The sequence below is a fragment of the Lutjanus erythropterus genome, chromosome 7 (assembly GCF_056507025.1).
Source record: "Lutjanus erythropterus isolate fLutEry1 chromosome 7, fLutEry1.hap2, whole genome shotgun sequence".
In the NCBI taxonomy this organism is placed as follows: Eukaryota; Metazoa; Chordata; class Actinopteri; order Lutjaniformes; family Lutjanidae; genus Lutjanus; species Lutjanus erythropterus.
Window position 1 is genome coordinate 19,554,548 of NC_139323.1, and position 14,659 is coordinate 19,569,206.

Genomic DNA, 14,659 nt, shown 5'->3' on the forward strand with positions numbered 1-14,659 from the left:
TTCTTCCAGCTGAGAAATGGATTGTTAGTTTGTAATAATTTGCAGCATGTGAGTTGCAGGTGAAAAATAACACACCCGAGGAGGCAAATACTGGTATAAGTCTAGTGAAAAATTAAACATTTACAACTGTAAAATACCCCGCCTCTGTCTGGTGCATACAGAATATCTGACACCATATGATCTCCTTTAAAACTAAAAAAACAAAAAACCAATTGCCCTTAAAGGACCAGAGTGTGGGATGTAGTGGCATCAAGCGGTGGGCTTGAAGATGATAAAAAACCTTGTCTGACTCTCCCCCTTCAAGCATCTAGAATCTAAGTTTGCCACGAAACTCATGCAAAACATGAAAGGCTTATCTAGATCCTGTGTTTGATTTATCCGTTCTGAGCTACTACAGAAACATGGCACTGCACACAAACAAACATGACAACTTGTATTTTCAGGTAATTCTACTTTAATGAAAACATACTTGTGAATATTATATTCCTTTTCCCCCATATTCTCCCAATAAATCTTTGTGAATCTTACACACTGGACCTTCAAAATTAAAATCATCCATCTCCTAGTTCAAAATGCAACAGATGGACTAGTGGGCAGTGGGCACCAGGCACAGCCTGTGAGGCCAGGCCATTCCTCCAACTAACAGTCTGTGTCATGGCATTTACGGCTACATCTTCATCTACTCACTTCAAAGATGGTCTGACCTGAGTCTCTCCTGTGCTGCATATGGATATTTGAAATGTGTCTGCATGAAGTGGTCTGTAAGATCCCATTTAGATATCTGCTAACAGAATGACAAAGAGACAGAAAGGACAGGATCTCTATTCCAATTTTGACAAAAGTCCTAGCATAATTTCCTTCTAAAGCACTTCACTGTCAATTTAATAATTTTGGTTCCCATTTAATCAAAATGCTGGTTTACTGGAACAGCAGCATTTCCCCCTGGACAAAGGCTTTGCAGTTTACAATCCCTCAACTAATTCTGATCCGTCTTCAACTTCATTTCCTTCTTCCTAGTCCACAAACTTAGTTGGGAACTTGCCCACTGCTGATGTGCTGCTGTGTAAAAATACAAAAGGGCTTTTTGTCTTTTTAGGTATCCAGACCTGTTTGATTTTTAGATGCAAACAGAGACACGCACACACACAGAACTGGTAAAGCAATGACTTATACACATATCATCCATATACTATTCAAGTCAGGTCATTGTATGCAAGTCAAACTGAAAGCAGTGACATGAGACGTACTGGGCAGTCTCCCACAAGCCTGACTGCCACATTCTGCCGAAACTCTGGGCGTGTCAACATCAGTTTGCTCAACCAACAGAGCCGCCAGACAAACAGAGCAGAACTACGAACACCTACCTGTCTCACTTTCATACCACACTGTGAAACTCAATTTTTCATCTACCTACCAGGCACAGAGGCACAAGACTACATACGCATGCCTCTAAGGAAAAAAAACAAAAAAAACTATAACGTTGGACTATTATTACAACTGATGCAAAAAGGGCATAAGAATTTGTGCAAGAAGATTTTAAATTCCATGAAGTAAATGCATAAAACTCTGCCATGTCTGTATACTTTAGGTCAAAGGACTTTCTTTGTATGTTTATCTGCAGTACTTTTCAAAACATGGTACATCCATTGATATAAATGGGATGGACAATTGAAAAAAATCTCATTAAAATTAAATGCAGTGCAGCAGCAACACACAATACAGCACCAAAATAAACAGAACACTCAAAAACAACTTAATAAAACTGAACATTATAACCCTCATAAAGGTAGAAGTTATAGCAAGACTGTTAGGCCTATAATTAAACCACATTTATTTCAGCTAGGTGTACCGATCAAATGAACCATACAAAAATGAAAAAAAAAAAAAAAAGGCTGAATAACTAGGGAGTTTGTTTAGTCAAAAACTATTAAAGCGATATCTAATCACCCCTGTGATGTGAGGATGGATGAAGATCTCCAGTTCACAAAACACTCCCGGGGCTTCAGCGGAAAATGGCATTGCAGCCAAATCCAGTACAATTGAAGTGAACTGTGACCAGTTTTAAAATGTAAAAAAAGAACACAAAATCTCTTCATACTGCTTGTGTGGTGTAATCCAAGTATAACTCGTATATAACTTGTATAACTCATGTTGCGCCACTTGGGCGAGAGCCTGTGTACCCGCTTCAGGTGTGTGCACGCGGATCTGGTCTGAGAAGCTACAGTTGACATTTAGGCTAAAAACAATGTGTAAATGGCGTCTTTTTGGGTCAAATTGTAATATTGCGGCTTACGGACACTTGGATTACACCACAAAGATGCTATCACTACTTACTGGCAAAAGAAATTGCCAGACTAATTTAAGGTTGCAACAAATTATTTTAAATATATATTAATTGCAGAGCTACAACAGTTAGTTAATTAATCAAATTAATAGAAAATTAACCAGCAATTTAGAAAATATGTTTAATATGTTTGCCCCAAGCAAGCAGATTAAGGATGTCACAGTTAGCTTGAAGAAATTGTAAATGACAGGGTGCCCCTGTAGCTCAGTTGGTAAGGCGTGCATACAATGTGTTGAGGCTATCAGTCCTCTACAGCAGCTGCTGGTTTGATTCCCGCCTGTGGCACATTTGCTGCATGTCATCCCCTCACTCTCTCCCCCTTTCCTGTCGTATCTTCAGCTGTCCTATCTAAAATAAAGGCAAAAAGCCCAAAAATCTGTCGCTGACACCAGCTTCTTCCACTAATTAACATTTCTTAGTCTAAATTATTACCTTACCATTCAGTCTGTATTTTCTGTCATCAAAACATAATGTTATGTAAAAAAAAAAGAACACAAACACCCCAAAAAACGCCATTTACACCATGTTTTTAGCCTAAATGTCAACTGTAGCCTCTCAGACCAGAGCTGCGTGCACATGCCTGAAGCAGGTACGCAAGTTGGGCCTTTCTCAATCTGGAAAGGATTTTGTACAACTACACCACCAGGTTTTTGTTCTGTGGTCTGTGTCTGCATGTGGGTCTGTTTGTGGGTCTGTTTGAGCTGTGGCTGCCTTGTCCATTTTTTCTGAGTTCCTCATCAGTATATTCCGGCGCAAACAAATACAGCTGAGCAAAGAAATGATGGTCCTATTTAGGGATGTTCCTGGCGACTAATTTCCCTGTCAATTAAACGCAAAGTTTAATTTAGACTAGTCGATTAGTCTAACACTAAGAAAACACTCAGAAAGCAGTTCAAATTTAGCAGAATTTATTAACTTATAATGTTAAACACTGTCTGAAAAAAATACTGTGTATTAAGAGCCATTTGAAGCTGTTAATCACAGTCTACAATTGCTAAATCGTACTTTAAATGCAGCTGAAATGCACCCTACTTTGCACTCTGCAATACAAGCCTTACACATTAATGTACAAAACATGACAACAACGCTTCACCTTTTCAGACTGAAGAGGGTCACAGTGTCTGCGGGTAAAGGACCCAGAGCTAACATTAGCTGCCAGCCTGACACACAGTGTGGCTAATGTTAGCAATGCTAGTAGCAGCAGCAGCAGCAGCAGTTTCACTTGCAGGTTTATGTCTGTGTATGTGCTTAATGTGGGCTCGTTTCTCTAGTCAACTGAATATATATCAGCTTATTCTGTCACAGTCTACATTACTCTGTCCGACTTTGCTGATCTATCCAGGGTTGCCAGGGCGATCGGGGCATATGCGCTGGGCGAGAGGGGCTGCCGTCTGACAGTGCCACAACCCCGACTAGTGGCATTCGGCTGCATAAAATCTTAGAGGCAACAGATAACTGGCATCTTATATGAATTAAATACTGATAAATATTTTAAACAACTAGTATTTCTGGTGCCGACTAGCATGGGTGCAGATATTTAATTGTATAGTCGACTAATCGTGCGCATCCCTAATCCTATTCTATGTTGATGTCCTCTGACATTTTCTTCTTTGTTGAAAGTTTGTGAAGTCAACTGTAAACATAACAGATCTCTCTCTGTTGTGTCAATCATTTCCAGGTAGCATGTAAACCCAAATGTGAAGGTATCACGAGATCTCATATAATTCGTGTCGCACCGTTTGGGCAAGAGCTTGTGTACCTGCTTCAGGTGTGTGCATGTGGCTCCGGTCTGAGAGGCTACAGTTGACATTTAGGCTAAAAATGGAATCTTTTTAGGTCAAATTTTAACGTCGCAACTAACAGACACTTGGATTACACCACACACGCGGTATGGAGACATTTTGTGTGTTTTTTCTTTTTTTTTTTTTTTTTTTTTTTTACATTTTAAAACTGGTCACCATTTACTTCAGTTGTACTGGATTTGGCTGCAACACTGTTTTTTGCTGAAACTCTGGGAGTGTTTTGTGAACTGGAGATCTTCACCCATCCTCACATTAGCACAGGGGTGAGTAGATATTGAGTGAATTTTCATTTTTGGGTGAACTATCGCTTGAAGTCAGTCCCCATGTCAATAAATTAAACTACTGCTTACCCCCTGAGTTCAACTTATATTCAAAGTTAAGCAGCAGAGTCAAGTTTGCACTCCATCACCTTCTAGAAATGGGAAACATGCTCCCCTGACAGTGACTTGCCTCAGCCTTAGGAAATACCCCCCTCAGCCCTTTTGTCCTAGAAGCTCATAAGAGATTTTTTTTATTATTGTTTTTGTGGTACCAAATACAGTTTCAAGAATTGTGGAAAGTCACTGATATTGGTATCGACTACAAAATTTAAGGCACCCTTACATCCCTAATTGTCAGCTATACTCACTTTATGCCTACCATAACATATACAGTGCTGGACCACCAACACTTACTGTTGCTAGGAAAATGTGCTACACAAGTGATAAGAAATAACTAGATGTCCTTACTGCAGTTTATTGAGCAGTGTAATGAAAATGTATTCAGTCTCCCACTGATAGCTGTGACATACAGCCGGGATAACTAGTTACATGGGTTTGATCTGTTTAGACACAACTGACTGCCAAGTAGAACAAAACTGAAAGTGCATGTGATTTTCATGGTGGATAGAAAATATGTAATACAATATAAATGAAAATGCATTTGGCTAAACTAACTGGTAGTTAGTTGGCTCAGTCACACCAGAGTGTCAGGTCAGGCCGCAGGAGTCTAGCAATTTGAGATTTCTGGGAAATAAGCTCACGTGGGTGATGATTAGCATTATCAACCTTGGCTAGGAGTCAGTCAGTGCTGTTAGACATACAGTTGTGGGAGTAAGGATACAGGAAGGCATCTGCCAACTCTGCCTTCAGCAGTGCTATTGTGCCTATGAGGATGTCTGGGATACCACAGGGCAGCCCTGTGATGACCCACAACGCAACTGCACACACACTCTCACAAGTCTCTTTTAGGTCATTTTTTCCTCTTTGTGTGTAGGTTGTTCATCTGCACTGTCTGCGATTTTGTTATTTCTACAAAGCCCCGTCATGCCTGTCATTACCTTGGCAGCAGCTAACTGGGATCCAAATAAATATGGCTAACACAGGGCTTATCTGCTTGGCTTACTGTAAGACTTGCTAAGAGAAACCATAGGCGTAGGTAGGCTCTACGCATGAGACATCCTTGGGTGTTGCCAAAAAACAAACACTCATTAACCCAGATACTACCAACCTGTTTGAGCGGTGTGCACATTGACAGATGAAGTGTGTGCTCAGAGAGTGTGTGTGTGTGTGTGTGTATACACACACAATATATATTATATATATATTATATATGTGTGTGTGTGTGTGTGTGTGTGTGTGTGTGTGTGTGTGTGTGTGTGTGTGTGTGTGTACACAGTATCCAGACTCCCATTTCAATTATGAGTTCAGGTAAATATCTTGTGCAGCCTGGGGCCTTAACTCATTCAGGTGCAGAATGTCACTCTGATGTCATGGATTTGAATTTGGCTCATAGCTGCTGCTAGGGGCAATCTTTCATTGCTATTCCTCATATGGAGCTTTCAGATGACATGCACTGTGCTTAATACCCTGACAGGCAGCGACAACACAAGAAGAAAAGAAAATAATCAGGTAACTGTGTTTGAAAAGGTGTATGACGAAATTAGATCAAAGTTCAAACTATTTTAGGTCTGAGCATAAATTTTTTCCAGGAGTGGTTCCCTATACTAGACATTGTATTGCTGCTGACTCAGGCATGAACACTACCCTTAAAAAATAATGTATGTAATATTTTTTACATGCCATTACGTTCTTTGATGCAGAACACATGAAAACCCCTTTTCTATGTACCTGATGACTCAGGAAGGCTTAAGTAATACCTTGATGGATATGATGCATTAAGAAAGCCTAAAAAAGAAAAGAACAACTTACTTTTTCCATAGAAACTGATCAACTTCAAGATAAATTAGCAGGCCTGTTACTGATAACGGTCTGACCCTTACCACTGCACAGGAACCGCATTTATCATCACATCCCCTGTATACTTAAAGGGGTAGTGCAATCAGCATGAGGGTGAATAGATAATGACTTTATTTTCACTTTTGGACAAAGTTTTTTCATTCGCAAAGCATTGCTGGAGACAAAAAAAAAAAACAGTGTTGCAGAATCATCCAGACAATTTAAGTGAATTGTGATCAGTTTTTCAAATGGAAAGAACTACTGTTTTTCACTTAAATTGTTTGGGAGATTCTGCAATGCTGTTTTCCTGTGTTTTGTGGACTATAAAAAACTACACCCGACCTTCAATCGGGATGAGTTTAAGCAGATAATGACTGAATTTTTTATTTTTGGTTGAACTATCCCTTTAAGAATGTATCTGCTAATCTCAGTAAGGAAGCTACCAATGTGAAAATCAACATCAGCAGTTTGACACGGTTGCACTAACAAACAAACAGTCATTTCCACATTTAAAAAAAACAGGAAAAAAAAAAAAAAAAAACAGGTCTCCTTTACTGAAGAAAGCTCGCAAACTGGAGTTGTTACTGCAGCTCCCTGGGCTCCGGCTGTACACATTTAATTACTTGTGACTTTCATTAGCTACAGAGCAGGCGGCAGAGCACTCCTCTGACCCTGGCTCTTCCTCAGCCTGTACTGGCTAACCACACCACTGAGGAAAGCGAGCCTGTTGCTGATAAACAGCTGGAATAATTGCCTCCGCTTAGACATCAGACAAAACCACCAATGCTCCTTATAGGTTGCAGATTAGTATTTGACAGTGCATCAAGCAAAACTTCAGCCATTTAAATAAAAGGTTTTGAGCTTTGTATGTAATTTATAACACCTTAGTCAATACATATGAGTCAAAATAATACCAATGGTGAGTATTTCCTACTGAAACTGTTGTACCAACAACATTAGTAAACAAATCATCAAAACTTTGTTTTTCTTAAGTTTGTTTGTTTTTGGTTTTTCCCCAGTCAGTGACAGAAATATGAAATCCAACAGAGAATTTAAGAAGTCACAAGCCACTATATATAAAAGATTCAAGGCACAATATATATGCAGCCAAGAACATAATAAAAAGCTACACTATATGTGGAGGTCTATAAAGGGATCAAAGACATCCAATAATAGGTTCCAAATGAAGTGAGACAACCAGAGTGCACTATAAATCACATTGTAGCTAGATACTAGTGCTTAGATCCTTTTCACACAAGCTTAAATAATGTGACAGCAGACTCCCACCACAAGCTGGAACAAAAATGGCTCCTGCAATTTGTACTTAAAAGTTTTCATCAAAATTTGGGCTGCGAAGACTGAAAAGGGATGCCTTCCAAATCAATCTCTTTAAATGAGTCACCACCATCCCAGCATCTCATCTGTGAGCAGGAAGAGCAGGACAATAACAATACGTTTCTCCGCCAACAACACTTTTATATTTCTAATCAATGTTTGGCAATATGTTGACCAACTGAACCAACAGATGCCTTTTGTGTTGCCAACCATGAACTCACAAGCAAGGCCATATTGTATGTAGAGACGTGCTCTTTGGTATCATGAAGCATTAAGTCGCACTCAAAGAAATTAAGTCTACAGTAGTTTTATATTTTATTATATCTTAATGTAGATATATCTAGGTTATTATACAATAGGTGAGGTCTCGGTGTCATTGTTACTGGTGTGTATCAACATTCATAAAGAACTCTGACTTCTTCAGCAGCCAAATATGATTAGTGGTATCTGATCTTATAATAAGATAATTTCTCAAATATCATTGATCATATCAGCCCTAACAGTAGCTTAACAAACAAAACACCCTAAAATTACACATTAAAAATGCAGTTTAATACACTTTTGTTTTCACTCAATCACATATATGTGTCCAAGCTCACAAGGTCACAAATCTGACAGCATCTGGCAACTTGGTTTTCCCATGCCACATGCACATCCTGGTTGGTCCAACTCCAGTCAAGAATTTGGTGGTAGGGCACCAGACGCTGCTTGGTAATGACTAAAATCCTGTGCACTCAAACAATTTCAGCATTCAACTTTATTGTCTCTAAGGGGAAATTTGTAATGTAATTTGTAAATACATAATACATATTACAAAAAATGTAAGGACATTTTAAACAATATGCAGCTCACATTCTCACTTTTAATAACAATAACAGCTTTCCTAAATATTTAGCAACTAATCATAAACTATAACTGTAACTCATGCCACCTCCTCACCCACAATCAATGCTCTCTCTCACCCACACAGATGATACAGCCCTGACCAATAATCAGATTAACAGTGAGACAGTCAGACAGATATTGACCAGCCAATATTATCGGTCCAGTATTAGCCTATCACAGCTAAGATTACTGGCCAATCCAATATTGTTTTAAATCTATCATGTATGACCGCAGGTTTCAAACATGCTGAAAGTGCTTCCTTCCTGACACTTTAGTGAGAGAGAGTTTCTATTTATTTCAGCTTCCACGTACAGCTTACTGATGTAGCTCAAGTTGAAAGAAGTAAGGATTATGTATGTGTCTTGGAGAGGAACATTTTTCTTTTTTTTCTCCAATATCATTGGATTGAATTGTATTATGCTTTTTATTGAGTCCTTAACACTTTGGCGATATTATTCATGAGACCTTCAGGCCAATAAAACCTATTGACTTAAACTGAAAATTGACAGATGGGTTTACAACTTCTCAACATCTGGCTAGATTGCTCAAAATCCCTCCATAGCTACAAAATACACATGAAGTGCCTCAGTGTAAACGGTATTAAAGGCCAGTTGAGGATATCTTGTCCTGTGCCATCACTCCACCAGTCCAGACAAGTTGTTGCACTGACATTCATTTAAATGTTTTTGTGGATAAAGAGTATTGTAGTTATGCTAATAAAGCTGATACAATGTTTATTTTTCAACAAGTGCACCCCCCCCAACCCCCCTGATGTGATACAACATACACAAATTGTTTGACTCTTGTTTGATTGTTTCTTTATGGTACTATTCCTTTCAGTGTTGGAGGTCGTTGCAACCCCACCCCCGATGGTCTGACAGTGATATGACATACACAAATTGCTTGATTCTCGTTTGATTGTTTCTTACATGCTACTATTCCTTTCAGTGTTGGAAGTTGTTGCAACTATAAAGCAACATTCAAAACCAGAAAGTGTGAATTCAGTCACATGTAACAACAAACCAAGGAGTTGGTGAAGTGTCATTAGAGAATGATACTGAATCCTTGGTTGTTCCAGTGATATTACTGATAACATTATGTCAAAATGCACAATGGCTCCGTTACTCTTCTTTAAACATGAAAATTAGTCTGTGGATGGTGCGGCCTGTTCTCTGGAGAACAGTCATTTCCCACAGTGGGCTAGCTCAGTGAAGGCCTTTCTAGACCAGACACCAAGAGAATGCTGTCTCCCTTGTAAGAGACTTAATTAAAACCAACTCTTTTTCATTATTTAACCCATGTTTTACAGGCTGATAAAACTACAGTAATGTGGAAGACGACTACAGGAAGGGTATTAATATGAGGGAACTGTTGACAGCTGTTTGTGAAAAGCTCTGCTTAATTTCAAACACATGCTTGATAGCCTACGTAATTTAGCATAAGTCCTATTGTTGTAAATGACTACTAACAAATAATTCTGAGAATAACATGGTAGATTTCTATTACCTTAGCAGAAGTGTTGATTTACAGCACACAATACAAATACAAATTCCTGCTATGTGTATACACACACACACACACACACACACACACACACACACACACACACAGTTTCCTTGTGTAGACTGGTTGTACTGTCCTCAGTGAAGTTTATCTATTTCGTTATTTATTGTATTTATTTATCATTATAAGTAAAGTTACAGTAAAGTTAATCTCCTTCACAGTGTCCTTGATACACTAAATTATAGTCAAAGACTAAATAATATGTATGAAGGACCGGTGTGTGGGAATTAGTGGAATCTAGAAGTAAACTTGCAGATAGCAAACACCTCATGTCACTCTCTGCTTCCAAGCCTGGAGGAGAAACAATGGTAGCTATGAAAATAAGTGAAAGGCCGTATCTTGAGCCTGAGTTTGGTTTGTCCATTCTGGGCTACTGTAGAAACATGGTGGTGCAACATGATAGATTCAGTTGAAGATGAATATTCTTTGTACAAAACATAATGTAGAGAAAATAGAATATATACATAACATTATAATTGAGGCAGGATATTTTACAATTTCATAATTAATTCGATGATCCAAAATCATACCATGTCACTGTAACAGTAAGCTTTAACTGGAATTTTTAATAACTCTAAATAAAAAAACAAAACATAAATAGAGACAAATAAATGCACTTATTAAATATGAATAAAGAAAACTATCGAATATACATAAGATGCTGCCTATAAAACTGACAAAAACAACCTACATTATGTTCTACACAAAAAAACTTTTCATATGGGTACAACATACAAATGTATATGTCTATACCAATATAGCTGTGATAGACCAATATCGGGCCAATAATATCAATTGATATATCAGTTAAGCTCTAAAGAGGAACCATGTCCTCTGTAGATACAAATGTCCCAGTTGTAGATTAACAATAATTCTTATTTTCATACATTAATGAAAATATAATTATTATATATATTATATTTCTGCCAATTAACCCCCAGTAAATCTGACAACCTGGACATTTAAATTCCTGGGTCAATGGCTGCTGTTAGCTCTCTCTCTCTCTACCAGCTCCCGTTAGAAATACCATCTGAATTTTGATTTGCATATCACATCACAGACAAATCTTGTGGTGACCAAGTTAATGTGGCTTGAGCAATTGTGGGCGCAGTGTTTTGCATGCCAAACTTTTACAATGCAGTCGAATCAATCAGCCCAGGCACTTTCTGGTTTGTGTGTGTGTCAGAGGTGGAGATGAATTACAAGTGTCCAGCCATGCCGTGCAATGCAATTGCGAGACAGTCTGTGAAACCTTTTAGATACAGTCTTGACTCACCCAGCAGAAGCAGCTTCAGCTCCCTTCTTGCATCTCTCTTGTCTCGCCGGAGTTGTTTCTCGATCTCAGCGTTGATTCGTTTGGACTCCTTCGCCTCCTCACTCAGGCAACAAGCCATCATGGAGTCTAAAGTCATCACCGCATGAGCTGAAAAGCCCGTCTGACAAGGGACGCCGGGCTACACCTCACACGAAGTATCAAGTAAATGAGCAACAGTCCGTTTTCAACAAGTTATATCCAGGCGATGGTAATGAAGCTTGATGGGCAGATTCTGGCCTCCTCTGTTGATGATAAAACTGCTGTCAAGTGTCAAATATTTGACAGCTTAGTCAACGTCTTCTGTAAATCCTCAGCCTACAGGGACTGACTGCTGATCACAGAAAAAATACAATGCAACATGTCCGCAAACATCTTAGATGACCACCAACGGTGCAAATAACCATTTTACTTGATGCACTTTCCAACAGAGCTGCAGTTAGTTTGGGTAACGTTAACTAGCGCTGACTAGCTTGTGAGCTAACTGCTGCTAACGGTTAGAACCAAGCTAATGTGACAAGTTGATGGATTTTCAACACTTTCAAACCCTTTCCCGCGTTTGCCCGAAAGCCTAATACAATTTTTTGAATTTCTGTTTTAAACTACCAACTTCAGTCCCAGAGACAGTGGGACACTGCTGGATGCCGCTGCCACATTTGTCCAATCCCTCTGCTGGTCGCCCGGCCGAGTACAAGCCTAGCCGCCCCGAAACCAACACTGTACGCCCGCGCAGTGACAATGAACGCCCGTCAAACTGTCCATCTACTGAACAAACACAATACCGAGCCCACTGCCTCACCCACTCGACGGACGATAAACCTTCTAATAACCTGAACTGAAGCTAAACTATCGCTTTACAATGTTAATCAGAGCCGTTATCCTCTTGCAGACCGAGGGACCCAGTGACCACTGTAGCTAAATGGGCAGGCTAATTGTTAGCTAGCTAGGTTAGCTCAGCTAGCCATCCCTGGAATTGCAGCCGTTACAGGCTAAAAACCAGACAGCTCGGCCTGACAGAGGACTTTCATTTTGTTCAGATATTGTTCTCCAAAACGTCTCGCTTGGTCCAAACCCTCAAAATGCGAAAACGTCAAGCTGACAGTCAAATGGACCCTTGTAGTCCGTGCATTTTATCGCTCCTGATATTTTTTTTTTTTCCTGGTGGTGGTGATTGCTCTTCGTCACCCACTCCTCAGCCCCGGTGTGGTGGTGCTGCTGACGTCGCTTGGGATATAATAGATTGACACGAAGCAGAGCAAATGAAAACAGAGCTTGTGGGCGTTTGGGGCGGGATTTTTCTGGATGGCTAAGTTCCCAAGTTTGCTTGAGAGGAAGTCTTCCTCTCGGAGGCGTGTCAGCGAAAGCAACTGACATTTGGCTGGACGGGCAACGCCCATCTCCTGTCAAAGAGCAGCGCATCAACACGGTGTGTGCTCATCCTGACTGTTACAGCTGTTTGTTTCTCTGCATCTTTACACTTTCACAAGTTCACCTGGATACACATTATTCTACATATATTTTACACATCGTTTTAAATTTAATATATCATAAATGTTGTTATCAAAATTTGTAGTCAAAGCGATTTTGTGGCCCGTACAATGCCCGTCGTATGGCTGAGGTCATTCTTAACACACATTTTAAAATGTTACGTATCAGAAATTTGTCATTAGATTCTGTATTTGATTATTTTGTTGTTTTTTGCTGTTGCTGTTTTGCTGGTTTTTTTATTCTGCTGCACTCCATGAGGTTTTTACATTATCTCCCTGTTAAAAGGTTTTTGTTTGTTTGTTTTGTTGAGTTTTTCTTTACTCCTTTGAGGGCTACAGGACAGAGGATGTCATATTCAAACATCTGTTTGCAAGAAGTGATGGAAAGTACATTCACTTTACAGTGGTTGAAGAATTATTCAGATCATTTAGGCTACTGAGGTAAAGTAGACATACAACACTGTGAAAATACTCCACCACAAGCAGAAGTCCTCCATTCAGAACCGTACTTAGGTAAAAGTATGCACATTAAAAGTAAAATTTACTCTAAGTATCAGAAGTGAAAGTACTCATTTTGCAGAAAAATTGTCACTAGTGTTTTATTATTATATATTATGTATTTGTATTAATATTATTGCTGCATTAACACATATGTTGCATTTTACTGATATTCAACATTGCGCTAGTTTCAACTTGTTTATATACTGTTGGGTAGAGTTATTCCCTGTAATGCATCATATTATATAAATCTGTAGTGTAAATAAATATTTTATTAAGAAGTAGATGAAGAAGTAGATGAAGAAGCAATAAATCCTTCAGTATACCAGAGGAAAAAAAAAAAACAATCACCAGATTTGGAAATATGTCATTTTCAGTGGACAGGAAAGGTATTAAGCATCCAAGCAAGTAAAGCTGTGAGACAAATGAAGTGGAGTAAAAAGTACAATACTTACCTCTGAGATGTAGCAGAGTGTAAGATTAAAGTCTCATATTTAAATAAAGTACCTGAAAACTGCATTTAAGTATAGTACTTAGCAAATGTACTTAGTTACTTTCCACCACTGATTATGTAACAGCCTATAATTTTTGGCTACTTGTATTTTACTTGGTTATTTCTGTGGTATGCTACTTTACATTTCTTCTCCACACTTCGGTAGGAAATATCTTTTTTTTTTTTTTAAAGCAAAGATTGCGGAAAAACCCTAAAAACACACAAAACACAAAATTGTCTTGCAGACATGACTGTTTTTTATTTGTTCCTATCCCACCTTGATAATAATCATGTTATATTTTGTGACATTTTGGAGGAAACTCCACCCCTAGGTTGGAAATCACAGGGCCTAGTGCTATACTATACCATATACAACTATACTTTAAATATATTTACATAATTATGCCTCTGTACTTTTACTTAAGTCAGATTTTGCATGCAGGAGTATTCCCGCATTGCTGTATACTGCACCAGTACTGAGTGTTTCTACCACTACTGTCCACAACACAGAGCCTGAAGCAACACTGTCCAAATATAGCACCAAAATTAGCAAAAACCAACAAACAAACAAAAAAACACTGAAAAAAAGTCAAAAAAGTATATACCTCCAGGTTAATACAATACCAGCTCTGGGTTCCTCCCAGAAACGTTGTTTGTCAACAAAGAAAACAGATAGCATCACAGATACTGTCAATATTTGAAGTGGCGTTCCTTCTGTAGATGA

The 14,659-nt window shown here is 38.8% G+C and overlaps 1 protein-coding gene across 3 annotated transcripts in view; it reads right to left on the reverse strand.

Moving 5' to 3' along the window:
* LOC146323922 (guanine nucleotide-binding protein G(q) subunit alpha-like) overlaps nucleotides 1-12,678 on the reverse strand; it is a 40,083-nt gene extending 27,405 nt beyond the window's left edge. The window contains exon 1 of one of the 3 annotated variants that reach the window (XM_084723089.1): nucleotides 11,422-12,678. In XM_084723089.1, the coding sequence (XP_084579215.1) occupies nucleotides 11,422-11,557 (136 nt within the window). In that variant the 5' untranslated portion in view covers nucleotides 11,558-12,678. The remainder of the gene's footprint in view (nucleotides 1-11,421) is intronic. The other 2 variants (XM_084723088.1, XM_084723087.1) reach the window with 2 other exon arrangements.
* Between the last annotated feature and the right edge of the window lie 1,981 nt (nucleotides 12,679-14,659).